Below are 22,187 nucleotides of genomic sequence, written 5' to 3'. Positions count from 1 at the left end.
ACGAAGAAGACCGGATTTTGACCCTACTTTTGGTCCAAGATAAATACGAAAAATCTGATTGCACATATTTGAAATCAGCTAAGTTTGAAGTTTATAAACTTTGAAAATCAATGACTTTTGACCCAGTAGAAAAATCTTAACTTAAACTTTTTATAATATCCCACTTATCAATATCTATCCAACGATGTGTCATCTAAATTATTATGTCTAAATCTAGACCTTGAGATATTCAAAAAAAAGTAAGATACTGCGCCTTGAATTGTTCTTATTTTGTTCTCATTTTCTCTAAGGTAAAAACAAGTTTTGTCTATTTACTTTACTGTTTAGAGGATTTTAGAAACCATTGATTCTTTTTTGCTTTAACTCTCTAACTTCAGCCTCTCCACTGTTCTTAAATTGTTCTTATCTTTTTGCATTTTTGAGCCTCTTTGTTCTTATAGAATTGTTCTTATAAAAAAGTGTATATTTTCCACCGGGTCACTGATAGAGGGTTGTTAAAATTTTGTGCTGTCGATTTACACGCTTTTTTTTTATAAGAATGGTGTAAATCCATTTCATCATGGATATTCTTAACTTTTTTGGAAAAATCATCCCTAAAATATTCTTACAGTACATTCTTAGGTTAGGATCCTAATTCATACTAGATTTAACATTTAGTACATACGTCTCAAGCATAAAATGGCACTTTTGTAAAAGGAGTGAGCCATACTTGAGGATAATTTATAATTTATAATTGAAAATGCTCTTAAAATGGCATTCTTAGCTTCAGTACACGTCTTTGTTTTTTAAGAAACTAGTTTTACCAAGCAGCCTCAATGTTTCTTAAGAAATCGGCCTTTTGAGCCTTAAATGTTTCTTACATGTTTCTAACTTTTTGACATATTTAGCCTTGATCGGAAGGTTCTTATAAAAAACCGAATTAAAAAAATGTTATTTTCTCATCATGTTTCTTAGATGTTTCTTAGTTTTTAGGCATTCTGAGCCTCGTGTTTCTTAAAAGTGTGTTTCTTAAAAAAAAAAGACGTGTAGCCAAATTCCATGATGGTGATATTCTTAGCATATTCTTAGTTTTTTTTGCCACTTTCATCATGGACATTCTTATAAAGTGTATTCTTATTAAAAAAAAGCGTGTAGTTGTTTGATCGGCTCGATGATACTTTTAACACAATCAATAAACTATTCACCTTTATTTTTATCTCATTAAACATTTCAGATTGGATAAATAATTTTTTGTACGCTCTGCTTGGTCTATTATGTTACAAAGAAAAAACTTCATTATAATATTTTTGTCTTTAATCCTTTTATTTTTCTTCCTCGATTCCTCCTATGATTTTCGTAATTACAGTGCTCTTTTTTGCAAACAAGATTCTCTCGTTTTCGTCATAAAAATGTCCTAACTTTTGTTGAAATGTCATAAATTGTCATAAATTTTACACCCAAAAATGTCATAAAATGTCCTAAAAAAGCATTAAAAACTGTCATAAATTCATAAAAAAATAAGCTAAATCAAGAGTGGGAGACCTGCTCTTTTGTTTTTGTATACTGGAGTATAATACAGAAAAATGAAAAACCCTTGAAACCCTATCATTCTCCCGTTTTCATATATACAAGATGTATGATGTAATATATTGAATAGTACACGGCTTCCCTTATTCACGTTGCATACGTATCAGGAATATACAGATATATACGGAATAAAATATACCGTTAATATGAAAGATACATCATACGTAACCGATATACTATACTCCACGGATATGAATTCAGGGGTTTATAACAATATGCGGAGTCTCACTTTGGAGTATGTGGTAACACGGATATTATAATATGCGGGATCAAAATTGCAAAACATATTACGGTATATTTTATTTATGCGGTAAAATGTAATAAAAAAATCGTACCGGATATCGACCCCTTTCACGCTGTGACAAGCAACATGAGGGGCCATGCCCATTGAGTTTAAAGCCCGAAGGGCTAGAGTTCAATCTCTAACCTTACTCAGGTAAGAAAAAGTGAAGCCTTAAAAAATGCGCCGCATTTTTGACGACAGATTGAATCTAGCAATTCCTTTGTTTACGATTGATATTTTTTTCGAAATTTAGCGGCAAATTTTACTTTCAATCTGTCATTTGTGTAAAAACCAGGCGAGCCGCTCAAGGCCGCGCAACAACTTTGGTAGGATTTGTTGGCTTCAAATCCTACCAAGGAGATTGACTTCTAGCCCTTCGGGCTTATACTTCATTTGCCATGCCCCCATTAATTTAGACGATTGAATTAATTAGCGTGAATAGTTTTCAAAAGGGAACCGAGGAGGCGCAACCATGGTTTCCGCCGACGGGAGAAATTTTCAATTTAGTACGGCTAAAATCGCCCTCGTTTACTCCCTTTATTCCAAAATATGGTTTAAACATCACAGGATTCCTTTGATCAATCTGCCTAAAATTACACCTCATAATAAACCTGTTGCTTCTTTCTGTGTACGGCTTTGCTCCAATATATATTTTCCTGAAATAAAAGACCTGATGTCTTTGATACATCTACAAGGATATACCGTGAAAAGCAAAGGTCAAAATCATATATTGACGCTGTGCCGACGAATCGAGATTCTATTCATTGCGCAATCAACAAAGACAAAAGTAACCATGACAACCATCCAAGATCTTGGATGAAGTTCAATGTTGATATTTTTATTCCCGTCGTTGAAAACACAACTTAAAAATATCATCAATGCTTTTTAAAAAGAGTCAGTGATAGAGAATCGTAGCATAAAGTCTGTCTATTATTTCGATTCAATTAAAGTGCCATTTCCATAATTAGTTTAGTAATTACTGTTAAACAATAATTGGGGATCATGTAAAAGATTTCTAGGCTAACTACATTATCTATCTACGCTATCTACACTATCTACACTATCTACGCTATCTACACTATCTACGCTATCTACACTATCTACACTATCTACACTATCTACACTATCTACACTATCTACACTATCTACACTATCTACACTATCTACGCTATCTATACTATCTACGCTATCTACACTATCTACGCTATCTACACTATCTACACTATCTACGCTATCTACGCTATCTACACTATCTACACTATCTACACTATCTACACTATCTACGCTATCTACGCTATCTACACTATCTACACTATCTACGCTATCTACACTATCTACGCTTTCTACACTATCTACACTATCTACACTATCTACGCTTTCTACACTATCTACACTATCTACGCTATCTACACTATCTACACTATCTACGCTATCTACGCTATCTACACTATCTACACTATCTACGCTATCTATACTATCTACGCTATCTACACTATCTACGCTATCTACACTATCTACACTATCTACGCTATCTACGCTATCTACACTATCTACATTATCTACGCTATCTACACTATCTACCCTATCTACACTATCTACGCTAACTACATTATCTACACTATCTACACTATCTACGCGATCTACATTATCTAAACTATCTACACTATCTACACTATCTACACTATCTACGCTATCTACACTATCTACGCAATATACGCTATCTACACTAACTACACTATCTACGCTATCTACACTATCTACGCTATCTACACTATCTACACTATCTACGCTATCTACGCTATCTACACTATCTACACTATCTACGCTATCTACACTATCTACGCTAACTACATTATCTACACTATCTACACTATCTACGCTATCTACACTATCTACACTATCTACGCTATCTACACTATCTACGCTAACTACACTATCTACACTATCTACGCTATCTACGCTATCTACACTATCTACACTATCTACGCTATCTACACTATCTACACTATCTACGCGATCTACATTATCTACGCTAACTACATTATCTACACTATCTACACTATCTACGCTAACTACACTATCTACGCTATCTACACTATCTACGCTAACTACACTATCTACGCTATCTACGCTATCTACACTATCTACACTATCTACGCTATCTACGCTATCTACGCTATCTACATTATCTACGCTATCTACACTATCTACACTATCTACACTATCTACATTATCTACGCTATCTACGCTATCTACGCTTTCTACACTATCTACGCTTTCTTCACTATCTACACTATCTACGCTATCTACACTATCTACACTATCTACGCTATCTACGCTATCTACACTATCTACACTATCTACGCTATCTACACTATCTACGCTATCTACACTATCTACGCTATCTACATTATCTACACTATCTACGCTATCTACGCTATCTACACTATCTACATTATCTACGCTATCTACACTATCTACCCTATCTACACTATCTACGCTAACTACATTATCTACACTATCTACACTATCTACGCGATCTACATTATCTAAACTATCTACACTATCTACACTATCTACACTATCTACGCTATCTACACTATCTACGCAATATACGCTATCTACGCTATCTACACTATCTACACAATATACGCTATCTACGCTATCTACACTATCTACACTATCTACGCTAACTACATTATCTACACTATCTACACTATCTACGCTATCTACACTATCTACACTATCTACGCTATCTACACTATCTACGCTAACTACACTATCTACACTATCTACGCTATCTACGCTATCTACACTATCTACACTATCTACGCTATCTACACTATCTACACTATCTACGCGATCTACATTATCTACGCTAACTACATTATCTACACTATCTACACTATCTACGCTAACTACACTATCTACGCTATCTACACTATCTACGCTAACTACACTATCTACGCTATCTACGCTATCTACACTATCTACACTATCTACGCTATCTACGCTATCTACGCTATCTACATTATCTACGCTATCTACACTATCTACACTATCTACACTATCTACATTATCTACGCTATCTACGCTATCTACGCTTTCTACACTATCTACGCTTTCTTCACTATCTACACTATCTACGCTATCTACACTATCTACACTATCTACGCTATCTACGCTATCTACACTATCTACACTATCTACGCTATCTACACTATCTACGCTATCTACACTATCTACGCTATCTACATTATCTACACTATCTACGCTATCTACGCTATCTACACTATCTACATTATCTACGCTATCTACACTATCTACCCTATCTACACTATCTACGCTAACTACATTATCTACACTATCTACACTATCTACGCGATCTACATTATCTAAACTATCTACACTATCTACACTATCTACACTATCTACGCTATCTACACTATCTACGCAATATACGCTATCTACGCTATCTACACTATCTACACAATATACGCTATCTACGCTATCTACACTATCTACACTATCTACGCTATCTACGCTATCTACACTATCTACACTATCTACGCTATCTACACTATCTACGCTAACTACATTATCTACACTATCTACACTATCTACGCTAACTACATTATCTACACTATCTACACTATCTACGCTATCTACACTATCTACACTATCTACGCTATCTACACTATCTACGCTAACTACATTATCTACACTATCTACACTATCTACGCTATCTACACTATCTACACTATCTACGCTATCTACACTATCTACACTATCTACGCGATCTACATTATCTACGCTAACTACATTATCTACACTATCTACACTATCTACGCTAACTACACTATCTACGCTATCTACACTATCTACGCTAACTACACTATCTACGCTATCTACGCTATCTACACTATCTACACTATCTACGCTATCTACGCTATCTACGCTATCTACATTATCTACGCTATCTACACTATCTACACTATCTACACTATCTACATTATCTACGCTATCTACGCTATCTACGCTATCTACGCTATCTACACTATCTACGCAATATACGCTATCTACACTAACTACGCTATCTACGCTATCTACACTATCTACGCAATATACGCTATCTACACTAACTACACTATCTACGCTATCTACACTATCTACACTAACTACGCTAACTACACTATCTACGCTATCTACACTATCTACGCTAACTACACTATCTACGCTATCTACGCTATCTACACTATCTACACTATCTACGCTATCTACGCTATCTACATTATCTACGCTATCTACACTATCGACACTATCTACGCTATCTACACTATCTACACTATCTACACTATCTACACTATCTACGATATCTACACTAGCTACACTATCTACATTATCTACACTATCTACACTATCTACACTATCTACACTATCTACGCTATCTACACTATCTACGCAATATACGCTATCTACACTAACTACGCTATCTACGCTATCTACACTATATACACTATCTACACTATCTACGTTATCTACACTAGCTACACTATCTACATTATCTACACTATCTACACTATCTACACTATCTACGCTATCTACACTATCTACGCAATATACGCTATCTACACTAACTACACTATCTACGCTAACTACACTATCTACGCTATCTACACTATCTACGCTATCTACACTATCTACACTATCTACACTATCTACACTATCTACGATATCTACACTAGCTACACTATCTACATTATCTACACTATCTACACTATCTACACTATCTACGCTATCTACGCTATCTACACTATCTACACTAGCTACACTATCTACATTATCTACACTATCTACACTATCTACACTATCTACATTATCTACACTATCTACACTATCTACACTATCTACACTATCTACGCTATCTACACTATCTACGCAATATACGCTATCTACACTAACTACGCTATCTACGCTATCTACACTATATACACTATCTACACTATCTACGATATCTACACTAGCTACACTATCTACGCTAACTACACTATCTACGCTATCTACACTATCTACGCTAACTACACTATCTACGCTATCTACGCTATCTACGCTATCTACACTATCTACGCTATCTACGCTATATACACTAACTACGCTATCTACACTATCTACACTATCTACACTATCTACACTATCTACATTATCTACGCTATCTACACTATCTACACTAACTACACTATTTACATTATCTACGCTATCTACGCTATCTACGCTATCTACGCTATTTACACTATCTACGCTATCTACACTATCTACACTATCTTCACTAACTACACTATTTACATTATCTACGCTATCTACGCTATCTACGCTATCTACGCTATTTACACTATCTACACTATCTACACTATCTACACTATCTTCACTAAATACACTATCTACGCTATCTACACTATCTACACTATCTACGCTATATACGCTATCTACACTATCTACGCTATCTACGCAATATACGCTATCTACACCATCTACGCTATCTACGCTATCTACACTATCTACACTAACTACACTATTTACATTATCTACGCTATCTACGCTATCTACGCTATCTACGCTATTTACACTATCTACACTATCTACACTATCTACACTATCTTCACTAAATACACTATCTACGCTATCTACACTATCTACACTATCTACGCTATATACGCTATCTACACTATCTACGCTATCTACGCAATATACGCTATCTACACTATCTACGCTATCTACACTACCTACGCAATATACGCTATCTACACTAACCACACTATCTACACTATCTACACTATCTACGCTATCTACACTAACTACACTATCTACACTATCTACGCTATCTACACTATCTACCCTTTATACACTATCTACACTATCTACGCAATCTACGCTATCTACACTATCTACACTATCTACGCTATCTACCCTCTCCGCTATCTTCACTATCGCTGTATTATATTTTTCACCACACATGCATTACCTCCATCATTATTCAGAACAGAGATATGGATAAGTACTTTCATATTATAGAGCTAAATCTTATTATCTCTTTAATTATTGGTGATAAGGATATATACCTTCAACCNATTATCTCAATTTCTTTCAATAAAATCTCCCCAGCAATCCACCCGTCAACAAGTAATACTCAACACTTCCTTTTAATGTAAACACAACTTAAAATTCTTCTATTTTATCGTTCGTGTAAACATAGCTCTAATTGGTCGATTAGTGTTGATAATTCCTGCTTGGTGGATAGTTGCCACCACCCTTGTTGACCTCCTTGGCCTTGTTGTTGACCACCCTGTTTTGTTGATTGTAATTGTCGCCCACCATATTGTGGGGTAAGGGTATTGGCCGCCTGCCGCCAACCTGTTGTTGGGCGTTTGCACCACCGCCCTGTTGTTGAAGCATTTGTTGATATTGCATCCAATATTGCTAGTATTGTTGTTGAAGCATTGGTTGGAATACTGTGTAACAAAAATATACGATATGAGTGAGGCTATAAGTGTAGATAGTTGTCCCCCATCTAGGATTCGCAAATAATTGCAGAGCTTAAAATTTTAAAATGGTCCCATATTATATTTAACAATTTCAAAAATTAGCATTGGTTTATCCTTCATAAAAAGAAAAAAAAACGAGTAGACCTTTTTCAAAAAGGCCAATAATTTTTGCATCATTTTTAAATCCATGAAACTTCCTCGTTGTTTTCTTGTCGGTTAATTTGTTCTTAGATTTGAGTCAAAGCTAGCCTAATTTTCTTATAAAAAAAGCGTACACGAAAAGTGACGTACATATTGTTGCATGTATTGTTGGTACATGGCAGCTTGTTGTTGTTGTGGATTCTGTTGATTGACGTTAACATGTTGTGTTCGATTGCTGGAGTAGTTACTGGTTGGTCCGTTATGGTTGTCGGCTGCGTTCTCTTTACCCCACCAACACTGTTGGTGAATGAAAGGATGTTAAAGATTGGTGAGTACGATGTCGATAAAAAGGTAAAAACTCTATCACAATGATTGAAAAAATACCCTCTAACAAAAAGAATGTTATTGGAACTCGCGGCTACCAACGTTCCCAGAGATTCTCCTGCCGTAATCAGGTTCTTTTTGTGTAGAAATTGCAGTAGTTAACTATTTGATCTAAAATTTCTTGACCGATAAAAACTCTGAAATCACTGATCCAAATTTTGAATATAGACAGTACAATCCATTTAAAAATATTACAGGCTTGGTTAAAGATAAGAATGAGGATAAGGGTCGAGGCAAAGAAATGAAACAGGGATACCTTTAAAATAGAGCCGTTGAGTTCTGTACCATTTCCTTTACAGATGGCTGACGTTGCTGTGTCGTGAGAATCGTATCGAATGAAACAGAAATTCTTGCCTTCGAAAAGCCTTGGTTTACCGATGATCTTGCCGAAGTCTCCGAAGTGTCTCATGATAGCTTCATCTAAAAAAATTAAAAGGAAATTAGAAAACAGAATGTTCAGCCATGTGAAAGAACCTACCAAAAGGAGAGTGTTAAAATTTATACAGGTTTTTATCACATCACATATTTATGAAGTGCTGAAATTCAAAAATATTTGAAGATGTATGTCTAGATTTTTCATTTTTAGAGACGTTGCAAATCTTCAACTCACCTGTTACTCTGTCGGGAAGATTTGAGACGTATACAGTGCAGTTTTCTGGACTTGATTCCTTCGTTACTTCATCGTAATCCAATTCGGCTACAGGTAAAAGAATTTGAATGTTGAATAAAATGAATCATTGAATGAATGAACTTTTAAAATAAGTTATTACTTGGTCAACTGTTGAAGACCCAGTTGTAATTTCTACATAAGAATTGTTAGGGATAAGTTAGATAGCTTCTTTTAAGTTCCCCATTGAAGTTCAAATTAAAATTTCTCAAGCATTCTTACAACTTCGTTGTCCGCCATTCTCTGATTTCTGACTCCTTGTAGCCCAATTTGTTTTGATAGGTCGTCTTTTTAACATTGCACCATGCATATCTCTTATCGCTTTTTCTGCATCCTAAAAGTAAAGTTTTCAACTTTTCTATTTGTGTGTTTCAAAAAGATTTTCTTCATGAAATCAAAGACCATTTACTGTATTTTGAATGTTTCTTTGAAATTCAGAGCAATTCTCTAGTACTAATTTGAAAAAAGATTTTGGCTGTTATTTTAACATAAATTTTAGCAGTGATATAAACCACGCAAGTCTGGTATCATATTTTGTTTCTAGACTTTAAAGTAAAAAAGTCGACATTTCGTTGTAATTGGTGATATTTTCTATACCAAAGCAAAAATAATTTATGTGAGCTTACGGGTTTATTGGAGAAAGAGATGAAACCATAATTCTTGCTTTTCTGAGTCGTTAGATCACGCACAATTTTCGCGTTCCTGAAGTGTGTAAAAAAGCTATGTCAACTATAAAGAATTTAAAAGATTATCCAGGAAGAACCAAGCAGAAACCAATAGTAATGTTGCTTGTTTTATCCTGAATCAAAAGCTAAAAAGTAAAAGGTAAGGTAAAGTAAGAAAAAGTTAAAAAAAAAGTGTAAATTAGAAAAAAAGTAAGAAAGATAATAAGTTAAAAAATGTAAAAGTAACATGAAATTACTCAGCATTATGCTTTGACCAGATTTCGTTCTGTTGGCAAGTTGCGCCATCTACAATCAATATCAAAATTATTGTAAAATGTTTTGGAATGAGATATTTGTAATTGTAGATGTTTAAAAAATATTCGAGCAAATTAAAAATATATAATAATTTATTTTGTATCTGAAAATCAAGAAGAACATGAAAAATTTAGCTTTGATAGTATGGAATAAGGGTCGAGTGTAGAGAATCTTGGTATTAGAATAAAACTGACTGATCATTCTAAATCAACGAGCATTGATAAAAAAATACAAACCCCAACAAGGTGGGACATGAATTAAAGAGCATTCATCAAAATGTCTAAAAAGTGCTAAAGATATGATACGAACTTACAATATTTCACCAAAGGGATCAAAAGCTTGTTTCAATTCTGTATCAGTTATTTCATCATCTAAATCACCAACAAAGATGGTCACACTGCCTAAGAAGGAACAAAATTTTATAAGTTGTTACAATACAGGATAACTGTTGGCAAAACATGGTGCGAGCCCCAAACCCCTCCTTCTTTGAAGGGGATCTCCTTTTCAAGAACTTTTCAAATATGACGAAGATAGGTGCATCATGAATGGGGGGGATTCAGATCACTCTCTGAACAATATCCAGGCCACTTTTCATGGCCTTTGCTGCTCCTCTTTAAATCAATTGAATTTTGGTAAAAACAGCCTTTTAGTGGAAAAACACTAGAAAAAGTGTCCTTTTTGACCACCAACGGACCCTGCCCTGCCCTGAAATATGGCCTGATATCTGAACTAGAAACAAAAACCATCTTACCTAAATTATTTCATTCACGGAGGAGTCAAGAAGTTAATCAAAAAACTTACTTCCTATAATCTTATAATTTCCTGGCCCACCACTGTTCGAGTTGGTTGCCCAGTTGACTTTCACTTTCTAAAATAGATAAATCAATAAGATGATAATAAGAAAAGTAGCTACTTTATCATTTTAGTAGCATTTTTCAAGACCAGGAGCCTTTCCAGAATTTTTATTGATATTTACAAACTTCATTAAAAAAAATCAAAACTTGTTGTACAGAAAAAAAATAGACACAAACCTTTCCACAAAAATCACGCCCATTGAGAAAGGTCATTCCTTGGCATGCTGAAATATTGTCGGCAAATTGAACGAAACAATAACCTTCTGGTCCTTGTGACTGAAAGTATGAAAGTAAGTTTGGTTTCAATATCCAGAATTGCATGATATTGCAGTTAGTTATTACATAACCTAATTTTAAACAGAAAGCCAATTGAACTCATCTCTTGGGAAGGATTTAAGATAACAAAGCATGGCAGAATGTGAAGTGAAGTGAAGATGAAACTTACAGGGTCGTTTGGGGCAAACATTTTAGCTGACAAGACTTTCTCTTCGCCTTGTTGTAATCCTGATTTCAAGATGTTTATCATCATGACATCTGTGACCCTTCTATCAAGGTTTCCAACATATCTGAAATAAATAAAGAAAGTATAAAGGATTCTTTTTATCAAATAAACAAAAATACCAATTTGAATATCAATTTGAGTAGCTATAATCAACGAGCTTTGAAAACAGTAAGGCTTCTATTAAAACTCATTTACTTTTAAATTAACTTTTGCTCTAAGAGTTGCAAGGAAGGTTGTTTATAAAATAATATACTAACAACATTTTAATGTGATGAAATGCAGGTTTAACAAATTTTAGATGAAAAATCGACAAATAAATTCCATCTAAACACTTACAGTACTGTTGCAGCTGGGTCTGGGACATCTGATGGCTAAAATATTAACATAAACGAGAAAAGATTAATAAAAATCATATCAATATGATTGATAAAAGAAAATTAATTAAGGGATTCTAGTGACGTCTGTTATCATAACCCTCACAGGGTCTAAAATTTTTAACAATAACACCAAACTTTGAAATTTGGGAAACCCAAAGTTTATTTTTGAAGTTCTTTGAGTCAATAAATCCTATGTGTACAGTTTTAACACAATAATCTTTAAAGAACCCTTTTCAAAATGGAAAATTTTGGTAATGTTTGATTTTAAGAGAGGTGTGTAGCGAGAAAAACAGCTTCTTGAAAAATTGAAAATTAGGCTTGTCGTGTACCAGGTCCTTTGCCTTAAGGGTTGTTTCGGTTAATGGATATTTTTAATAACAAAACTCTTCATAATTGTGTTATGTGACAAAATTCTTTTGTTTAGAGTCTAATTGTGGGTAAACTTTAGGGGTTTTGGGAACAGCCAGACCAAACAGCTGAGACCAAAAGATACTTATATTATTTTCTTACTCAAAATTTCCTATCATCATGATGAGAATTTTTCAAGCAACAAAATGGTGTAAAATTTGTTACTTCACACTGAAAGTTTAGAGGGCAACGTTGTAAAGTTAACAACTTTTAGTCAAAAAGATTTCAAATAATAAACAAAAATATTTATTTCAATTTTCAAGTATTTCTCTTTCAGTGTCATTTTGTTCGTCAGCGTCTTTGTTTTGCCAGCGTTTTCCTTTGTTCTGCAGTGTCTTCCTTTGTTCTGCAGTGTCTTGTCTCCCTTGTGCGTCCTCCGTTTCTTTTGCTCAGTGTCTCTTGTGCATTCTCTTTTCAGTTTTTGTTTCCCGTATTAATTAGTATTTATCATTATCTTTTGTCTCTAATTTTAAGTAATTATGTACGAATTCTCAAATGACATTTTTATAGTAATATCAATTTAACTAGTTATTAATTTTTGTTTGATAAAAAAGACCTGCGTTTTCTTTTTACACATCAGTTAAGAGTATGTATGAGTGGAGTTGACATCAATTTTTTCATCAAGATTCAAGTCATGTTTTGATATTCTATCGAGTTCAATTTTGTTTTCATTCGGCCATGTTTTTGTAACAATATCTTTCCAGCATTCACTTTTGGCCAGCTGGTAGGTTTTTTGTTTCTTGTTTTCTGTTTTTGCCTTTTTTCTTTTGGTCTTTGTGTGCCTTTCATCCAGGTCTTAGGACGTTTATTTTCAACTCAGATTTATTTAAGTTTAGTTTTTCTAAGTTCATTATTCATAAAGCATAGCATCTACTTTCATATTTTCAATCAATTTTTCGCATGTCAATAGGTCTAGCCTAGATTCTCAATTTTATTTTAAAAACTTACTTTTGTCACTGTTCTATTTTTCAGTTTGAACTCTTGTCAATAAATCATCAATATCAATCAACTCTTGAGTTAAAAAACACAGCCCTTCTCTGCGCTAAGGCTACATTCAAACAGAACACCAGAACCGTATGCTGTGAAGTGTCATTCTCACTTACGCCTCAACTCACATCAAAACTTAACTTGATGTCACTACGAAACTTACCTCCAATCGATTACAGAGTTCGTCGTAGATATAATCGTGTCACAGTGGAAGATCCCGATCACTCATCTTCGGAAACCACGCCCACACAAGCTGATCAATCAGAACCATCAGTCCAAATGTCTTCAGAAGTTGTCATAGAAACCAAAATCCTCTTGCAGGAAGTATTCGACCTTGTTGAAGAAAACCCACCTGAAATCGCAATCGACCCAACTGCGGTGGTCAATCAACTTGTAACGCTTCGTAAAAGCATCCGACATAACGAAGTGCTTCTCGAAACTGAAACACCAAATGAGCACCTAACTCAGCGTATAGCTCAAGCTGTTCAAGCAATCAGAGATTACATCCACAAAGTTTGCGAAATCAGCCCTAATCAACCTGAAACAAAGCATCCAACTGAAATCAAATCATCAACATCATCAGACGAGTCGATCCTGTTTACCGTTACAGACATAGAACGTTGTATCACCGAACTCAACTCCGAATTTTCTCGTACACCCAAAGATCTGAGTGATGAAGAAATCATCCAGCTGAAGAACAGTCTACCATCAAACTTCACACAACTCAATGAAATCTCAAAGAGAATCGAAAAGGTCATCAACAAAGAATCATCCAATCAACAAGTCAAAACAGGTATCACTACACTTCGAGCAAATTATACTGCCTTAACTGCTCTCAAAGCAACATATACGACTAACTTGAACACTGAAATCAAAGATCGTCAAGTGTACAAACAAAAACTCTTTTCTGAATCGAATCTTAATATCAAACTTGATAAGTTCTCTGGTTATCATGATTCACTCGATTTCTACACTTTCAAATCAAAATTCGAAAAGATTCATCTTAGGACCACGCCTAAACACCTGTTAGCCGAACTTCTGAAGAATAATTACCTCAATGACCCGGCCCTCAGCTCTGTCAAAGCCATCGATAACATTGACGAAATCTGGTCGAAACTCAAGTTTGCCTACGGTGACGTCATGATAATGCTACAAGGAAAGACCAGTCAACTTTCATCAATGAACCCACTGTACCGATCAAAGGATCGTGGATTCAACCATCAACGCCCTTCACAAAATTATCAACCTCGTCAAGGAGCTGACTTCGCTCGTAAAAGCTCACAACATTGAAAACCATCTCTACTATGGAGGAGCAAAGAACGACATCCTACGACTTCTCGGTGATGCTCGACTTTCAAGATGGCTTAGTCAAGCAGACAACACCATTCTTCCAGAAGAGACCTGGTTAAAGCTGACGAAATTCCTTGAAGACGAACTCAAGCTTCAACAGCAAAAATCGATCGTGATGAACCAGAACACTCAGGATCCAGATTCGAAAGGCAGACAATCGCCCAAACGTCCAACTGGTCCTAATCAAGATTCAAGAAACCCCAGGAATCAGAGGTATGGCTTTAATTCATCACACAATACCATACCCTCTGAGCCTATCTGCTATATTTGCGATGCCAAAGAAGGAGCTGACGATCATGTAGCAACACAAGGCCCTTGAGGCACCAGGATAATTCAATATTTTTCGTGCAAAATATTTGCTGAGCTCACCCCTTCAGATAGACTCAATCTCTTAAAAGACAAAGGATACTGCTTCCAATGTTTGTTCCCAGGTGCTGATGCTCAATCGCTCAAACACAAAGAAGGTCGTTGTCAACGTGATTATACCTGTCAACATGAATACCATCAGAAATTCCCGACACGAAAACACGTACTTGTATGCGACATACACAAAGATGACGAATCTAACAAGGAAATCCTCGAAAAATTCAAACAACGTTATATCAAATCTTCAGATCTTCCAACATTTGCTCGTAACATAAGCCTATCACTCTACGTTTACGAAAGCTACAAGACAAACACTCAACCAAACAACAATTCAACTCCAGAAGACGAGAGAGGTATTTACATGCTTCAAACCGTCAATATCGATGATGTCCCGTATACAGTATTCTACGTGGTTGCAGTGATTTCATTATAAAACGTTCAGCAATCAAATCACTTGGCTCTAATGCATCACAGGTATCATCCGAAGTTACAGAAATTGGGGGAGTTGGCCAAACATCACTTCAAACGTTTGGTACCTTCAACGTCAACATCCCACAACATGATGGTCAAATCGCATCATTGACAGGCATAGCTCTTGACTCGATCACTGCCACATTTCCTCGATACCCACTACGTACAGCTGTCTACCAGGATATCAGCAATCACTTCCAATCAATAGGAGGAGATCCAGCTCAACTTCCAATACCGGCTCAGAGCGTTGGAGGAGATGTTCACTTCATGCTTGGAATCAAATACCTGAAATACTATCCACGATTCATTCATCAACTTCCTTCCGGTTTAACCATATACGAATCCGTTTTCAAGAATCCTGATGGTTCACGTGGAGTCATTGGAGGTCCTCATCCGATCTTCACTCAAATTCATTCGACATTTTTTAGTCAATCGTCCTATCTTGGATTCTTCAGTCAGCAATATCAACTATACAGAATGGGCATCCAAATCAACCCGGATATCAAAATGTTACCTCAAATCACCAATCAGACCAATCTTATCGATGAATTCGAAGATTCAGAATCAGTCATCGAGATCTCATCATCCCAGAAAGACAAATTTGAATCAACCCATACCGAAAAATCCAATCAGCCAGTTAAAAAATTCGGTCAAAGTACTATAAAGAAACTTAAAACCTCAGAATCCAAATTGCCAGAACTTGAACTCGGTAATTTCAACAACACCAAGAAATCGCCATCAGAATCCAATATCTTCCCTAATATCCTCAAACGTCAAATATTTAAACATCAAAGTTCTTCAAAACTCAACAGCAGAAACTCATCAGTCGTCACCAGCATGAAGCTAGACCTGAATAGCTCCTCAATCAGTCACTTATTTTCAGGCGTCAACGCTCCGATCAACTTTCTTTCTAATCGAAACAATCATCGACCTTCGACACAGCTCGATCACGCCAATCTAAAATGTCTTCAAGTCCAGACAAGGGTAATCTCCAAACATTCCAATATCAATCAAGAGTTTTCAACCACTCGTCATTCACATCTAAATCACCGTCGCTATTGCAGCTTCATCAAAACTATGGTACATGCTTTCAAGTTCTTCAAAGTGTTATTCCATTTGTCCTTCGAAATGGACAACCCTGTATCATCAGATATTCGACCTCAACTCAAAGTTCAGCAGATCATTGTCAAGCCGAAATATCAAGCCATCGTCAAGGAAGTAGATCGATCTCCAGTCATAACGAAACAAATGCTTCCAGATGACAATCGTTGGGAGATCCAGTCTCTTCAAAGATCTGTCATCACCGCTCCTCCCCGCCAGGCGTTCAAGCCAAGGTATGTTATTGGTATAAAGCCAAGTCTCGAATTTTTTTACCTCAATGTAAAAGCTCAAATGAAAACGTTTTTCATGAAACTCCTGGTGTATACGTGATTTTTATATTGGAAAGGCTTCAGTCTTCATTTGGCTCAAATCAATCAATTTGTTTATTGGGGGAGTGTAAAGTTAACAACTTTTAGTCAAAAAGATTTCAAATAATAAACAAAAATATTTATTTCAATTTTCAAGTATTTCTCTTTCAGTGTCATTTTGTTCGTCAGCGTCTTTGTTTTGCCAGCGTTTTCCTTTGTTCTGCAGTGTCTTCCTTTGTTCTGCAGTGTCTTGTCTCCCTTGTGCGTCCTCCGTTTCTTTTGCTCAGTGTCTCTTGTGCATTCTCTTTTCAGTTTTTGTTTCACGTATTAATTAGTATTTATCATTATCTTTTGTCTCTAATTTTAAGTAATTATGTACGAATTCTCAAATGACATTTTTATAGTAATATCAATTTAACTAGTTATTAATTTTTGTTTGATAAAAAAGACCTGCGTTTTCTTTTTACACATCAGTTAAGAGTATGTATGAGTGGAGTTGACATCAATTTTTTCATCAAGATTCAAGTCATGTTTTGATATTCTATCGAGTTCAATTTTGTTTTCATTCGGCCATGTTTTTGTAACAGCATCTTTCCAGCATTCACTTTTGGCCAGCTGGTAGGTTTTTTGTTTCTTGTTTTCTGTTTTTACCTTTTTTCTTTTGGTCTTTGTGTGCCTTTCATCCAGGTCTTAGGACGTTTATTTTCAACTCAGATTTATTTAAGTTTAGTTTTTCTAAGTTCATTATTCATAAAGCATAGCATCTACTTTCATATTTTCAATCAATTTTTCGCATGTCAATAGGTCTAGCCTAGATTCTCAATTTTATTTCAAAAACTTAGTTTTGTCACTTTTCTATTTTTCAGTTTGAACTCTTGTCAATAAATCATCAATATCAATCAACTCTTGAGTTACAAACACAGCCCTTCTCTGCGCTAAGGCTACAACCTGTTATGAATGAAAGTTCTCTTTTACCTTGAAGTTTTCTTTAAAAAAATGTATATGATATTTCAAAATGCATTAGATCAAACACTGGGCAAAGTTTATTTGATTCAGATCATCATGTACACAAAAATTAATCTCTTATTTCTCAATTCTAGACCAGTAGCATATTGTAATACTTAACTATAAAGTTGAACATGGTAATTGATATGTTAATTTTAATGATCATTAAAATCTAGTCTTAAACTAAACTCTCTTTACATTATATTTTTCATTTCGAGCAGAATTGAATGAGATTTTCTTTTAAAGTTCGACTTTTCAGTTGTTAACCTGTTATGAATGAAAGTTCTCTTTTACTTTGAAGTTTTCTTTAAAAAAATGGATATAATATTTCAAAATGTATTCGAACAAACACTGGCCAAAGTTTATTTTATTCAGATCATCATGTACACAAAAATTAATCTCTTATTTCTCATTTCTAGACCAGTAGCATATTGTAATACTTAACTATAAAGTTGAACATGGTAATTGATATGTTAATTTTAATGATCATTAAAATCTAGTCTTAAACTAAACTCTCTTTACATTATATTTTTCATTTCGGGCAAAATTAACTGAGATTTTCATTTAAAGTTCGACTTTTCAGTTGCTAACCTGTTATAAATGAAAGTTCTCTTTTACCTTGAAGTTTCTTTAAAAAAATGGATATAATATTTCAAAATGTATTCGATCAAACACTGGGCAAAGTTTATTTGATTCAGATCATCATGTACACAAAAATTAATCTCTTATTTCTCATTTCTAGACCAGTAGCATATTGTAATACTTAACTATAAAGTTGAACATTGTAATTGATATGTTAATTTTAATGATCATTAAAATTTAGTTTTAAAGTAAACTCTCTTTACATTATATTTTTCATTTCGAGCAGAATTAAATGAGATTTTCATTTAAAGTTCGACTTTTCAGTTGTTAACCTGTTATGAATGAAAGTTCTCTTTCACCTTGAAGTTTTCTTTTAAAAATGGATATAATATTTCAAAATGTATTCGATCAAACACTTGGCAAAGTTTATTTGATTCAGATCATCATGTACACAAAAATCAATCTCTTATTTCTCATTTCCAGAGCAGTAGCAATATATTTTTCATTTCGAGTAAAATTAACTGAGATTTTCATTTAGAGTTCGACTTTTCAGTTGTTAACCTGTTATGAATGAAAATTAAAAGGTATATACTTTAAAATATAAACCTTACCTCTAGTATGCATAATCTGACTAATTCATCAAAAGATTTCCATTTTATTTTCTATCAAAAATAGCATATTTTCTTATTATTTCTTCTTCATTTTCATTGACGAATTTACAACTAATTAAACTAAACTAATTAGTTCAACTATAGGAACATATGGGCATATTCAAATATCTTTCCAACAATACCAAACTATTCTTTTAAGATAGCTGGTTAGAAAGTTATGGCTGGAATAAATGGACTACATATCTTTTTTACTTTGATTCTTGTTTTACCTGTCATTTTTAACCAATGTTTCAAATCTTACATTATTATATGCCATTGAAAAGATGAGCTTTTCATCCTTCCATGCTAGAAATTTCAATTTTGGTAAAGACGTACCTAAAACCTCCTTCCTAACTTAAACTATGTTTTTGTAGAATAATTGCATCAAAAGTTAGTCTCGAAAATTTTTCGAAAATACACAACTTTCATTTGTCACAAATTTACTCTCAGCAAGAATTTATATCGAGACATTAATATTACAGAGGAAGTACACCCCGTATTGCAGTGGCAATCTACCGTCCTCCAATTTGTAACAAGATGAAAGCTAATCAAAACAGTCGATACTTATCCGCCAATTAATACAAAGGTAAAATAATTTCAAAAGTTATTTCAATATCTTGATTTCTTAGAAACTAACTTTGTACTTTGATTGAACGGAGATCTAAATATGGCTATCGGAGAAGCGATCAATTGTTTATCCATATAACCTATGCCTACGCAGTGTTTCTCAAGCCTTCGTCGTTGTGCCTGAAGGGGAGAATTTCCCAGCTCTGACCAAAATATTTTCCTTATAGAATGATCGAATCAATTTGATCAATTTATACATACTGTAGCTAAAAGAATTGAAATTCACATTATAAAACCAAAAATGATAAGCTTGTAAAACTAGGATAATTTTTGGTTATTTCTTGAACTAGAGTTTCTAAGAAACAATATCATGGAGGCCTCTTCCATCCGTGTATGAAAACGTCCATTCGATTGTTGGTCAATTTTCAATATTTTGAAAATTGAAAATTGATTTTTTGCAGCAATTTTCAATATTTCAAAAAGTTCAAAAATTGAATTTTGGATTTTTATCCAATTTTAGTTTTTTTTTCACGCTAAAAAAAAATTGAAAATGTAATTTCGGTCTTATTTTTAATTTCATAAAAAATATTGACCTTCGAAATTTATTGAAATTCCAATAGGGGTCGAAAGGGAATGGCACTAGTGGTAGGGAGGAAGCCTGTGAACTAAATCCATAACACAACCTTTTGTCTTTGGGGATCTGGGAGCAAGAAAACATGTGTGTAGTTATGATACGATACAGAATACAATAATCGTTAAACGAACCCAACTGTTGAGTCGTAGATTTACTTATTTGAAAACACTTATTTATAACACTCCTAAATCAGTGCCCCTGTCAGGTCCGCCCCGGTGAATAACCTGATGAAAAAAATAGCCTAAATTTAAGCTCCAGTGAAGAAATGACTCACCCCAGGCAATTGAAGTTGAGTGATCTCAACCCCAGTGAGAAATTGAAATAAAAGTTGTCCACCCCGGTGAAATTTTATATAACCCAGGCTAACCGGTCAAAAAGCACACTTGCACTTGGCAAAAAAACAGGTAGAAATGTGTATATATCAACTAGAAAATCCCCCACAAAACTAGTGCCACAAAAAAATGTACGTTTAGTAGATCTGGAGATTTAGAACGCCATATGAGTAATTCCCAAGAACCTAATCGAAATTCACACCAATCAAAAAAGGCTCAAATTTCCACCCCAGTGGAAAGTTTCTTTAAAAATCTTCCCGCAGCCGATTTTAATCTTTTATCAGACTCACTCCGGTGAAGTTTTATTTTCGACCAGGTCATGGGAACAGGGGTGTTTTATACGAAATAATAAATAGATATCCATCTGACCTGTGTTAATTTGTTGTGTTTTGGATTTAGTTCCCAGGCCTCCTCACCAGTGCTATTCCCTTTTTACCCCTATTGGGATTTCAATAAATTTTAAAGGTCGACATATTTTCTGAAATTAAAAATAATAGAAAAAATTACATTTTCAATTTTTTTTGAGACTGAAAAATAGTGAAAACTGGATGAATATTCAATTCTCGATTTTTTTGGGCGTGAAAAAAAAATTAAAATTGGATCAAAATATAAAATTCAATTTTTGAACTTTATGAAATATTGAAAATTGCTGCAAAAAATCAATTTTCAATTTTCAAAATATTGAAAATTGACCAAAAATCGAATGGACGTTTTCATACACGGATGCTCTTCAGCCGGGTAGTGATGTTGGGTATTAGAACAAATTGGAAACATGACAAAAATAGAGCTCAAAAGAAAGAAAGAAAAAAAGAAGCGATGATAATTCATGATATCAATGCTAGAAGATCACAAATATCATGAAATCTTTCTTTTAAGAGCTTTATATGAACTCGAAACAATAAAGCATAAAATAATCCAAAAACATTATTGAAAAAAATACGATAGTTATACAAAACAGTTCCATCTAGGGATTTTTCCCTCGATATAATGAAATATCTATCTAGCAAATAAAACAGTATAATAAAAGTGCATAAGAATTAAAAATTAAAAATATCCTTCTCTTAGTAGAAAACATTTATGCAACTCTTTTAATTTGTAAATGCTGCTAAAAAATGGTTTGAAATTTTTCTAAA

General features: G+C 34.3%; 3 protein-coding genes across 3 annotated transcripts in view; 1 reads left to right on the top strand and 2 right to left on the bottom strand.

The window, feature by feature from the left end:
- LOC136816709 (uncharacterized) overlaps window positions 1-7,924 on the top strand; it is a 12,149-nt gene extending 4,225 nt beyond the window's left edge. Inside the window, exons 2-3 of the mRNA XM_067073029.1 lie at window positions 6,874-7,633; window positions 7,919-7,924. Coding sequence (XP_066929130.1) covers window positions 6,874-7,633; window positions 7,919-7,924 — 766 coding nt within the window. The remainder of the gene's footprint in view (window positions 1-6,873; window positions 7,634-7,918) is intronic.
- LOC136816675 (condensin complex subunit 3-like) overlaps window positions 1-22,187 on the bottom strand; it is a 177,505-nt gene that overhangs the window by 135,043 nt on the left and 20,275 nt on the right. The gene's annotated exons all lie outside the window — the stretch shown is intronic.
- Window positions 8,074-12,314, bottom strand: LOC136816708 (nucleolysin TIAR-like). The gene is made up of 11 exons (XM_067073028.1): window positions 12,253-12,314; window positions 11,860-11,980; window positions 11,592-11,690; window positions 11,362-11,428; window positions 10,874-10,961; window positions 10,207-10,282; window positions 9,803-9,914; window positions 9,524-9,610; window positions 9,170-9,333; window positions 8,680-8,826; window positions 8,074-8,355 (listed from the first exon to the last, which is right to left on the bottom strand). The coding sequence occupies exons 2-11, from the start codon at window positions 11,941-11,943 to the stop codon at window positions 8,074-8,076; spliced, it is 1,206 nt and encodes a 401-aa protein (XP_066929129.1). The 5' UTR covers window positions 11,944-11,980; window positions 12,253-12,314.

This window comes from Clytia hemisphaerica, unplaced genomic scaffold, assembly GCF_902728285.1.
Source record: "Clytia hemisphaerica strain Z4C2 unplaced genomic scaffold, Clytia hemisphaerica genome assembly, whole genome shotgun sequence".
Classification (NCBI taxonomy): Eukaryota; Metazoa; Cnidaria; class Hydrozoa; order Leptothecata; family Clytiidae; genus Clytia; species Clytia hemisphaerica.
The sequence above is the reverse complement of the archived record's forward strand: the minus strand, read 5'-3'. Positions and strand labels throughout refer to the sequence as shown.